Below are 12,655 nucleotides of genomic sequence, written 5' to 3'. Positions count from 1 at the left end.
TTGTAAAATTAAAATGGAAATTATTTATTCAAAGTCTATAATTATTTAACATATGTTTATGTATGTGTGTGTGTGTGCATGCATATATATATATATATATATATATATATATATATATATATATATATATATATATATATGTATGAATGTATATATGATCAAAATAATAGACATACTAAAGTCGTAAATCTTTCACTTTATTTTTCAGCACTCTCGGGTTGCAAAATATTTTGTATTAGTACATACTTTGTAATTACTTACATTATAATGGAAATATATGAATAATAATTAAAAGTGAACTCAAAATTAAAATATGTAGGGGGAATTTCAAACATTGCTTTTTCTTAGTAAAATATTTGTGGAACTCTAGTGATGTATTTTAAAACTAATCCAGCCCTGATATTAATGTTCATAATCATTTAGTGAATTTTCTTTGCCTGTAAGTCATATTGTTTTTGGTTACAATATAAATGATAATTTTGTGTATGTGATAAATAATTGTGATAAATGTATTATTGTAAACTAAAACATCTCTTCACAAACTGTTAATACAGAAATACAGACATACACATATTTTCAATCTTGACAGTTTTTATGAAAGAAATAAAGCATTACATAGAAACAATAATAATAATAATAATAATAATAAACACTTTAAATATATATTTATTTAAAAATGTTCCCTATATTATTTACTTTGTATGCTTTGTTTCAAAATTATGTGTATCTGTTAACCGTATTTACATTAAATGTCAAAGAAGAAAACTAACTTATAAAGTATCAAGTCTTACAATAAACATCTAAGCCGAGTAATTTGTATTAGTCAGTCGATACCGTAGACGATTGGCTCCTTGCACCCCGTATACAAAGCCCTGAATTCTGACTGACAGGTGAAACATCCAATACAATTCTACATACGCGATGACGCACGCACGTACACGTTCCGGTTATATTTAGGGCCTATTTAAGCAGCAAGCCAGTCTACACCAACACTGCTCTCAGCGCTTGTCAAAAGCCGGTCTTTGCCCAGTATCGAATATGTTGTGGCACATTCTCGTGTGCTATTACACTGTAAACTAAAGTGCATTCGTTATTCGTCGTATAACCACACTTAGCCTTTAATCATCGGTGTTGTTAGCCGGTCAGTTATCGATCAAGCCCTCCGCCCTGCACAACTCATTGAAAGGACACCGATCGGGATTATTTGCACCTACGGATGCTTCGTCTATTATAATGCAAGATGCATGCTGATGCTCGGAAGTGGTTGCTCGACTGCGTATTACTCGTCCTTTTAACCTCCTCCACCTACTGAAAATAACCGTAAACGTCTGAAAATCGTTGATATTTTGGGGTAAGTGATCATTTAGGTGGACGCAACAGTGTGTCCGCCCATATCTGTATGAAGCACAGCCTCCGGGCGCAGGCCATGTAGCCTGGAAAGAACAGAATTCAGCCCCGTTTTTTATTATTTTCCTGTTTGAAAAAAATAAATTAAAAAATTAAACTCTCTGACGGGAATGTCAACGGATATATGCGCTTTATACACGCTCTTTAAATGGATAATAACATTAATGCAAGGTCATGATATAAACGCTCGAGTCATTAGACGCTTTTCAGACGCGGAACTTACAAACAAACCCAGAGTAGAGATAATAAAAAAAAGCTATTTTAACGTGTGTATTAACAGTCACGACCACTCATGTACATATAATGCTGAACATTGGTTAAACGTGAGCTTTTGTGTGTGTGTGTATATTTTGTTCCAGTGTATTATTGGCATCGCACGCCCAAGTTAAACTCAGGCCCTGCGATACAATGCGTTGAACTATAACGTACTTATTAACGATTCACTCATTTTAACTTGAGTTCAAATCTAATACACACTTTATTACACACAACATAAATCATATAAACTTAAAAAGACACATACAATACTTTAAGGTTGGTTTTTAGTAAAAACGATATCAAATCGTAGTATAGTGTTGCAGTCTGTGAGTCTTTAACCCCTTAACTGTCACCCCCCATTTTTTAAATAGGCATTAAAGTGCACTCAAAACTTATATTGCTGTAATTTATGAACCCTTTTTGGAATATAAACCTAAGGTTGGTCTCTTTAGAGAAGAAAAATAGCAGATTTTGGCAAAAGTGGAATAAAAAAAATTGAAGAATCAAAAAGTTATAGAAGTTTAAATGTACTGTAAATAAAATGCGCTATATTCATTTTATTTATTATAAATATTTTACATAACAGGTTTTACTCTGAAATTGGTATAAAATTAAAGCATTGTGTCTTAATAAATTGTTACAAATTTGAAGTTGATATGAAAAAAATTGATGTTACTTTAAGGTTTTATTTGGGGCATCATATCACACACAGCCAGTGGGAGTTATCAAAACTGCTTTGAATTTTGCTTAATGAATTTTGAAATATGAAATCCTGAGACTCAGACCTTTCCAATGATATGTTTGTTGCCAAGTTTATGAAAAGTAGACCGATTTGTTTGATTCTAGTAGACCGTAAAGCATTTTGTAATATGACACTGGACCCTGCCCACTAAGGGGGAGGAGACTGCCAGTAGATATTAAAGTACCATTTCCATGGTAACACAATGTCCGATTTCAAAATAGTTTTCACAGAATGAATCTTGGGCTTCTAAGCTTTCAAATGATATATGATTTATGATGATTTCTAAAAAGATTTTATAGAGAAAAAGACAATAACAAAAAAGAGTGCCAAGCGTCCCACAGGGGGGAGAGTGTCGGTTATGGGGTTTTAAATTAATCGATTTTAAATTCCAATAAAGAAAAATCCAAGTAAAAAAGTATTCTAGAGGACTAGTTTATAAATGTATAACTTAAAATTGTTAAATTTGTTTTCGCATCGTTTATCACCTGTTGAATTGATTCTGTTTACTGTAGATTATTTAGTTTTGAGTTATTGTAACGAAAAGTGAGAAGTAACGATTATACTCATGATTAAGTTATAGAGTCGCAGCAGGTAAGAAGATATGATCTTCATAACATGTCAAATCATGCTAGTCTATAATTCGTTATGCGTTGAATCCGTCTGAGTCTGTTTATATTACTGGTTTTATTTAGTTGTACTAATAAAGTGATTCGACGAAGAAAATCTATTGTAGAGATGATGAATGATGTAGGTGTTATAAATGCTCCTACAACAAAATAATTTCAAACCGTAGAGAACTGTAGTATTCCTTTATGGATCAGTTGATTCAGTGCCATTTTGATTATTTCTAGAAAATAAAATTTTCCCCTTCATACTTGTGTTTTTGTTGCTATGTTGTATTGTTTTCTATGTGAAACGCATGTTGAAAACCACTGAAACAGAATTTCCCCAAGGAGATAATAAAAGTACTACTACTAATGTATTCCAATGGTCAGTCCATTAGACCTGGCATTTTAATTAAATGTCAACGTGCCTGACTTTTACAGTCTTGCCTTACTGTAGGATGCTGTGGTGTAATGGTTAAAAATCTGGGTTGGTAGCTGAACGGTTGTAAGTTCAAACCGTAAAAGGCTTTATTAATGTACTATCACTTTCAATCCCCTTGATTAAGTTAGTCTAATCCTAGGTTACACCAGCACACTGAATCTGAACTTAGTGAAGGTGCTTTGGATAGTAGCAGCAGCTAATTGACAATTATTTGAAGTCCGGTAAGTATATCAAAGCTGGTGCTGCAAAAGTCTTTAACTGCTCATGGATTTGAATCTTTTTTTTCATCTGCAGGTGAAGAATGACAGAATATAAGCTTGTGGTCGTAGGGGCGGGAGGCGTGGGCAAGAGTGCTCTCACCATCCAACTCATCCAGAACCACTTTGTGGACGAATACGACCCAACCATAGAGGTGAGGCATGTGTCACCCACATGTGATTTATGTAAAAAATCTACTATTAAAGATTCAAGACTGATCTGGTTATTCTGGTTTAAAAGAAGGTGGATTCCAGATTGAAGGCCATTGTGTCTCTTACCTTTCACTTTTCTGGCTTGGCACCCTCCTATGTTTAGTTTACAAATTTACATATTTCCAAATAAGTTTTTTGTTTGTTTGCTTGCTCGCTCTCTCTCTCATCTAAAATAAACAAACTAAGAAAAACTTTAGGTTATCTTTAAAGTCAACTTCAAACAGCATTCACAATCTATTTATTTATGTGATGTGTCCTATCAGAGGGGAGAAAAATGAAGTTATTTTTACTCTGGGATTGGTTGACTGGGTAAGAAGAGCAGTTGTTTGGTCTTGTAGTTTTGTAATTGCTTTTTTTAGATGCTTTTTAGATGTTTTGTAATTGTTTTGAAGTTATTTTTAGATGTTTTTGTAGTTTTTTTTGTTTTGTTTTTTTAGATGTGTTGGTATGACTTAAGTTTTTAGATATTTTATAGTTGTTCTTTAGATGTTTGTTTTGTATATTTTTTTGGAGGTGGGGTTTTGTAGTTTTTAGATGTTTTATAGTTGTTTAGATGTTTTTGTAGATGTTTTGGGATGACTTTGTTGTTTTTAGATGTTTTATAGTTGTTTAGATGTTTTTGTAGATGTTTTGGGATGATTTTGTTGTTTTTAGATGTTTTATAGTTGTTCTTTTTAATGTTTGTTGTAGTTTTGACACAAAATTATGGAGGCAAATTTCCTTTGGAATAATGTGGGCTGACTAATTAAGTCCTAGAACATGCAATACAAATGCTGAAGAAAATCTTTCTAATTTTAATTTCGTGTTGACCTGTACACCCATTTTTCTAGCCTTTATTTACACACAAATGATCACTTTAAAACTCAAACGCTATTTTTGACAACAAGTACCATTTGTCATTTTACAAATGTCAGGTTTTTGATATCATTTTGGGGATATTTTATGCTTGGTATTGTTGTTGTGCATTGATATTACAGAACCAGTATATATAGCTTGGTATTGTTATACTGTTCAACATGCTCAAAAGGTCATTTCACTTGTGCAGGACTCCTACAGGAAGCAGGTGGTGATTGATGGGGAGACGTGTCTGTTGGACATCTTGGACACTGCAGGTCAGGAGGAGTACAGCGCCATGAGGGATCAGTACATGAGGACAGGAGAGGGCTTCCTCTGTGTCTTCGCCATCAATAACACCAAGTCCTTTGAGGACATTCACCACTACAGGTGAGGGTTTGATAGAAACCGAACAGTGTGCAGTCACATAACCTGCAGAATCAGGTCAGTAAAGGGTTAAAACACCTCACGATGTCAGATTCATTTTTGGCGTTCTGTGTGCTTTGGCAGAGAGCAGATAAAACGAGTAAAGGACTCGGAGGACGTCCCCATGGTCCTGGTGGGGAATAAGTGTGATCTTCCGTCCCGCAGTGTGGACACCAAGCAGGCTCAGGATTTAGCACGGAGCTACGGCATCCCCTTTATAGAGACCTCAGCAAAGACGAGACAGGTATGGAAGACATGGGCGGTCGTGGATCGAATACAATCGTGTCTGACAAATCAATGAAAATAAAAGGTTTAAAACTGGTTTAAAGACGACATGAAATCAAAATCAACCGTTTTCTGTAAATAAATGTCCTTGGTGCTTGTGCACTGCTCGTCATTATAAAAAAAATTGTTTACCATTATCCACCTCTGAAACCACTTTTATGCGTCTATGATATCCTAGTATTAGAATAGGATTCATATTTCGATAGATAAAATTACCCAAACCTTCATTTATAAAAATTTTTCACCATATTACTTAGCTTCGAAATGCGTTATGGAAGATAAATGAGTTGTGAATGCCATTTCATGTCGTCTTTAATGTCATGTTAATGCATTATTGGGTTAAACATGGTTTTAAAATCTTTAATAAAAGTTAACAGTAACCAGAATATATACAACCATTAAAGGTGAGTCTTGTAAAGCATTATAAGAACATGTCTCGGTCACATTTAATCAAAATCAAAGGAAATTGTAAAAAAAAAAATATATATATTTATATATAATGACTCTTTGCCCAAGCAGAGTCATAGTCCAAGTCTGTTCAAGTCCACCACTGATGTGATGCCAAAATGTAACATTTTAATGAAGATTATTTTTTTGCTAACCGTTTATAGTAGTAATAATAAAAAGGTAAAATTGTAACTCCCCTACATCTCTGTTTTTATTTTTTTCCATTTAAAATAGTCACAATATAAGTAAGTCTTATTGCATAAATATGCGTGTTATTATATTGTTTTAAGGAGGTAACTGTGGCCTAGACATGGTTTTTGTTGCATTCACACACCATCTGAAGTCAGTTGAAATGTATAGAATTGTGGGACAGCTGGTCATTGCGTACTGTTGCTTTACACTGGGTTTATGCATGAGTTAATTCTGAGTGCTTGATGAATAATCAATCAGGTCACATCACACAACACAACTGATCTGCCTCTGGGTTTGTGCCTGGTCTCTCATGTGCATTCATTATAATGTGTCTGTTTGATTTCATAAATTAATCTTTTTTTGATTGGTTGATCAGAGGTTCAATCACTGTTAATCAGTTGGGGATATCAAACTGTTCTATCTGTCATGTTAAATATCAGGGCAGACACTCTGCAGTGCTCAAATCACAACTCCTTGTGGTGCTGGGGTGTAATAAAACCTCCTGAATTAATTTATTTTCTCTCTGTTTGGAGCATCACATGCACCTCGCCGATACCAAAGTGCCAATCTACAATACCCACAATTCCCTCTCTGGCCGAAATGGTTCTGTTTGTATTGCTCTAATAGCACTTTCTAATTCTCTTATCTTTTAGTAAAACTGTGTGTGTGTGTGTGTGTTCAGGGACATTACTAATTATTCTTAGAGAAACTCTTCTAAAATGTTTTCCAACATATATCATCCCATTGAATAGCATGTTTTAGTTTAGTTTTTTTGTGGAAAGTTGATGTAAAAACTTGATTATGCCAAATTCTCTCCAAATTCCCAGAAATAATCAAAAAGAAAACGCTAATATTAATTGTGCCAGCACTATGTGGAAAACTTTTTAGTGCCATTCGGTTCCCGAAACCCAATTGAGACTGTTTCCGCTTCTCGGTGATGAAGGCTTGTGCGTCTCTTGACACTGAAGGGAGTTGTGTTTTGCACTGCAGAGAGTGGAAGATGCCTTTTATACTCTGGTACGGGAAATCAGGCAATACCGGCTGAGAAAACTCAGTAAAGAAGAAGAGACAACACAATGCATCAAGCTTAAAAAATGTGTTTTGATGTGAGCGGGGTAAGTGTGAAGCCCAGCTGTAGAGTACCAAATCTGCTGTATACAGTAAGCCTATTTTTAAAACCGATAAGAGATTTAGCATCGTGATATTTATTTTCACAACCTTCCACATTTGATACTAGAATAAAAATAAAACCTTATTTTAGAACACAAATGAAGTGTTTAGAATTGTACGTCATATTTGAATGTAAAGAATGCTACTGTATTTTCCGGACTGTAAGTCACACTTTTTTTCATAGTTGGGCTGGTCCTGCGACTTATAGTCAGGTGCGACTTATTTATCAAAATTAATTTGACATGAACCAAGAGAAAACATTACCGTCTCCAGCCGCGAGAGGGCGCTACACTGAAGACATAGAGGGCCCTCTCGCGACTGGAGATGGTAATGTTTTCTCTTGGTTCTCTAAATAAATGCAACTTATAGTCCGGTGCGACTTATATATGTTTTTTTCCTCATCATGACGTATTTTTGGACTTATTTTGGCGACTTATACTCAGGTGCGACTTATAGTCCGAAAAATACGGTAATTGTAATACAATATCATTTTCAAGAACGTTTTTATATATTGTTTTTATAGTATTAGTTTTACATAATTTAAATAATGCTAATAGTAATTAAAAAATCACTTTCCTGACAGAAATTATTTGTTGTGGTGATTTTAATAAATGCAAAGTTGTAAAAAAAAAAAAAAAAAAAACAGACAAGATATATTTATGTAATTAACTGAATTTAGGTATTACATTTAAAAACATAATTTCCCATACAAGATTTATTTTTTAAAGGGAAAGTGTGCTTTACTGCCATGAAAGAAAAAAAAAAAAATTTTTTTTTTTGCAGAATATAACGTCTCCTTTTTGATATTGGGATTGAGTATGACCGTTTCTTTGTGAGATTGACGTTCTTCTCTATCTTTTCCCGCAGTTTATTTTTAGTTTCACTGTGGGTTTGGTGATCATGGCCTTTTTAAGTCTTCTCTGAGGCCAGTTTTAATGTTAGATGGCTAATGTTTGGAATATGGCAGCCAAAGTTGGGCATAGATTCTTGTTGTTTTTTTGTTCGAGTGTTTGATGCTTTTAGATGATAACCCCAAGTTCTTGTTTTCCCTTTATTCTGAAGGGCGTGGACGACGCGTTTTACACTTTAGTCCGAGAAATCCGGAAGCACAAGGAGAAGATGAGCAAGGATGGCAAGAAGAAAAAGAAGAAATCCAAATCAAAATGTGTGTTAATGTGAACAAGCCTTTCCTGTCATTATAGACTCAGAAGAAAAATAAAAAAAACAACTTCCACAGCTGCATTTTGTACATTACACTAAATTATTAGCCTGCTCAATACAGAATGGATCCTTCTTAAAAGAAATAAGCTTTACACAGAAGTGGTTTTATTTTGCAGTTGGTTTATCTAGAGTAGTTTTAACAGATTTCTAAAGAAAGGTGTGGACATGAAAACAGGCTTTCGGTGTGAGGTATGAGAGAGAGCTAGCCGTGTAGCTAGCTGCATGTGAGTCACTTGATTTTCCAGGAACTGAAACTTTGAGGAATCATTTTTGGTGGCGTTTTGAAACATTATCACTGTGTATGATCCTGGCTTTGGATGTCCCGGACTTCCAAAAACAACCTGCATGGGAACTTCCATTGTAGTCGGATTTCCACGCCCTCTCTGGAAAGCCATGGTCATGCATGGTGAAATCTTCACCTTGTTAACCTTATTTCCCTGTATGCATGCTGTGTTCTGTTCATTAAACTTCCAGGGAATTCTGTGTAATAGCCACTGTGGTGTCTGTCCGACAGGCGCGATTATTTCAACATGGCCGTTGTTCATTTTTCTGATCAATTCATGAGGTTTTATATAAGAGTCAAAATCTGCTAAGAGGTAACAGCATGTAAAAAAAAAAAAAAAGTTTCAACTTCATTAAACAACCAATTTAAATGTACCTCTGCAGGCTTTTTTTTTGATATAAGTTTTTTTTTTTTTTTTTTTTTTTCGTATAAATCATAAGTCTTTGATTTAAACCTAATAAATTACAGATCCTGTTGTAAATAATACTGAAAAATCACCAGCTCCTGGCAGATTCTGACTAAAAGAATAAAGCTGCAGTCGACCAATCAGAGTTAAGTATTCCAGAGAGCGTTTGGAATCTCTCTGTAACTATCTACATTAGCAAAAGCCTCAGAGGAGGATTTTTATTACATATGAATATTTACCCTCTTGTGTCCAGCCAAACAGCACAATACAAGGCTGAATTTATTATTATTATTTTTTTTATTGCTAAATTTTGATTAGTGAATATAACCTACTGTACCACTAGTTGTTTTGATGCAAATGTATGTTAAAAAAAGGAACAAAACAAATGCCTTGTGCGTTTATGCTGCCATCAACCATCAAGACGTTCTGGTTCTAGAAGACTCCGTCTAGTATACTAAGGCAAAATGGCAAGTTTTCAGCCATCACTCAAACCAAAGAGAGTGATCTAAAGGTTTATTTTGTGATGTCATGAGGTGATGTCATTTATAGGAGACCTACAATACACGAGCAGAATGTTGCTTTAAAACCTTGGTCCTTAAGCATGACTAGTTTGCTTTTCTGATACTTGTTTCTATATTGCTGTTTGACTAATACAGAGAAATCTAAACAGGAAATAAATCAGGATGTCTGCTCATATGCAAAGTGAAGTGTTGTGGGTGATTTCTGTTCCCTTTAAAATCATTTACTATCCGTCTGTAACGCGAGTCATAAGATATTTTTGGAACGGTTTCTGTTCTGAAATGTTCTGTCTGTTGGTGTGCCAATTGCAAATGTTGAGACAAGGGTTCAGACGTACATGTACCTTGTTTAAACAGCCTTTGTACGGTTGTGATAAAGATGAATATTTTGTAAATTGTGCTTTTTTTGTTTAATGAATTGAATGACGCTTAATTGTGATTGAGGGTCATGTGTTGGCGTCTATGAGAAAGTGCTGATCTGAGGTCGTCTTTCGCTCCTCGTTCATGTTTTTCTGGTGAATGTGATGGTTCGGATGATGGAAGCTGTTCTCAGATCTGCACGGATTTATAAATGCAACCCAATCCTGTTTTCCCCCATTAATCTCACCTGTCTTATTTAATGTGTAATTAAAAGAAGTACATAAAACCCACAGGAGAGACTCTGTGTCTGTTTGTTGGTTCAGAATGAATGCAAAATGATACCAAATATTGGTATAATTGCTTAACTTTTTTTTTTTACTTTTTAAATTTTTTTAAAAAATCTAATTTTGCTTGATTTTGCAAAATCTTAGAAGGTTTAGTATATTTTGCAACCATGTTTTTGTGTTTTGTTTTTCTGGATTTTTTCAATCGAACGTTTAGAAATGAATAGACAGCATTTATTTGTACTAGAAATCTTTTGCAACCATCACTTTAACGCAACCTTGCTGAATAACAATGTTTCATAATAGAAATCTAACTTTTGAATGGGATATGCATTCATATATATTGAATTTAAGCAGTCAATTTCATGAGATTCACCCTTATGCATGCATGTCTCTTATGTGCCACAAAGGGGCAGTATTCTCTCATGCCATGCTATAGTAGTTTCTCAGATGGTCTTCTGTAATGTCATCCTAACAGAATTAAAATAGCAGGCACTCTCAATAACTCCCTGATTTAATCCGGGGCACGGTATCATTTCTTCGGCGTAATTACATTCGCCACGTGAAATTAAATATCGAGCTTGCTGTGGATTTGAAACCTACCTTTGTCTCTGGTGCCAAGATGAATAGGTTGTTCCATATTAGTTTAACTGCAGGCGAAAAGGACACGTTTCATAGGATAAGCCATTTGCCATTAATAATGCAGTTTTTAAATGTGATTGCAGGGCTCGGGTGTCCTGTCTGGTGTCTTCAATACAATTTTAAAAGGAATTAAAAAAGAAATACATGTATGGTTTAATTCTGCTGCGTGGAAAACCTACAGTAACCAATAAAATATGGGCCCAACATTGATTTTGTTTTTAAAATGTATTTTTTGCCATGTTAATCCCCTCAAAGCACTTCTAATAAAGGTAAACCTTCTGACCAATTTTCATCATTTTTTTTTTCATGACCTTTTTGTCATTCATTTGTGATTCATGATTAAGGATTTGTAATCCTTCTAGGCAGATTTCATTAGTTTGTCAGGGACTAATCTTTTGAATTAATATACAGTACTTAAACAGTTTTACTTATTAGCATGTAATTTAATTTCAGCCACACACTGTAAAAAATTACTGTGATTTTAATGGTGCAATACTGTGAAAATGCTACAGTACAAACCTGTTAAATTGTTAACGGTAATTTCCTGTAAAATGTAAACTTTCCCAGAACTCTCTGTGTTGCATTTAAATTTTTGTTTGAATTTGATTGAATTTTTTTTTCTTTGAAATTTGAAATGAAAGTCAGAATTGACCAAGTTTTGAAAACATTATTTTTTTTAAATAAATTTTGGCTTCAGTAGTCAAAACTGTGATATGATAAATCCAAAATAATCCAAAGATAAACAGTCAAGATTATGACATACTACATCATTTTTATGAGATTGACTTTTGTCCCAATTGACTTTTTAATTTATCATTATAGCTTTGTCGTAATTTTGATCTTTTATGTCATAATAAAGATTTAACACAGCATGATTTTTCTTTCTTATATTGTGGAAATAAGCTATCATATTTTACACAACCAAACAGCTGATGAAACATTTTATCTTTCAATATAAAAATTATATCACTTTCATTCGCATATAGCAAAACCTTTAGCGAAACATGCTAGAAATTGTGGTGGCTTATATAGTAGTCGCTGAAACTAAAGATGGAATGAGATTATGGGTTTCTTTTTTTTTTTTCTTAATGTATTCCAAATGTTTTGGGGCCAAATGTCAGGGCCCAAGTATAGGATTCAGCCAACAGCTACATTTTGATTGTCCGTCTTCTTGAGCTCTGAACTAATTGTGTCCTAACTCTTGAAAAATGTGTCTGTGACCACGGTTGTTCATTTTACATGCTTGTCTTGTAGTGGACAACCAGGTGGCCTTAATACTCGATCACTGTCTGCTGGTTCTCAGATGGTCTAGATTGAGGTCTCACAAATGTTTTTGAACCAAGGACCACTTTGTTTTGATTCAGTTTTTCCAAAGCCCTGTCCACAACCCAATTTAGGTTAAGTAAAAAAATACATGAACACGTGCTGCACTTGAAATGATGTGATAGTCTCTCAAATCCTCTTGTTAACCTTTAAAACAGAAATATCGGTCCACTCCAGGAGCACAAATAGTGTGAGAAAATTGGAGACTCCATTAAATTATGCAGACTATTTCTTGACTGTATGATAGACCCGAGTCTTGACAGGAGAGAATGGAGAGGAAAATACAAGCTGGAGCAGTCGCTGTAAATCCTCCTCTTGATTCTCCTGGGTGCACCTCAGG

The 12,655-nt window shown here is 34.4% G+C and overlaps 1 protein-coding gene across 2 annotated transcripts; it reads left to right on the top strand.

The window, feature by feature from the left end:
- Positions 1-960: 960 nt before the first annotated feature.
- Positions 961-10,356, top strand: LOC113067076 (ras-like protein). Of its 2 annotated transcripts, XM_026239309.1 has the most exons (6): positions 961-1,351; positions 3,749-3,866; positions 4,970-5,148; positions 5,269-5,428; positions 7,099-7,223; positions 8,341-10,356. In XM_026239309.1, the coding sequence occupies exons 2-5, from the start codon at positions 3,756-3,758 to the stop codon at positions 7,216-7,218; spliced, it is 570 nt and encodes a 189-aa protein (XP_026095094.1). In that variant the 5' UTR covers positions 961-1,351; positions 3,749-3,755; the 3' UTR covers positions 7,219-7,223; positions 8,341-10,356. The 2 variants fall into 2 exon arrangements, with proteins under 2 accessions (XP_026095094.1, XP_026095095.1); XM_026239310.1 differs by lacking the exon at positions 7,099-7,223 and having other exon boundaries at positions 966-1,351.
- Positions 10,357-12,655: the final 2,299 nt, after the last annotated feature.

The sequence above is a fragment of the Carassius auratus genome, chromosome 50 (assembly GCF_003368295.1).
Source record: "Carassius auratus strain Wakin chromosome 50, ASM336829v1, whole genome shotgun sequence".
Lineage (NCBI taxonomy): Eukaryota > Metazoa > Chordata > Actinopteri > Cypriniformes > Cyprinidae > Carassius > Carassius auratus.
Note: the sequence above shows the minus strand (reverse complement) of the source record. Positions and strands in the feature narration are given on the sequence as shown.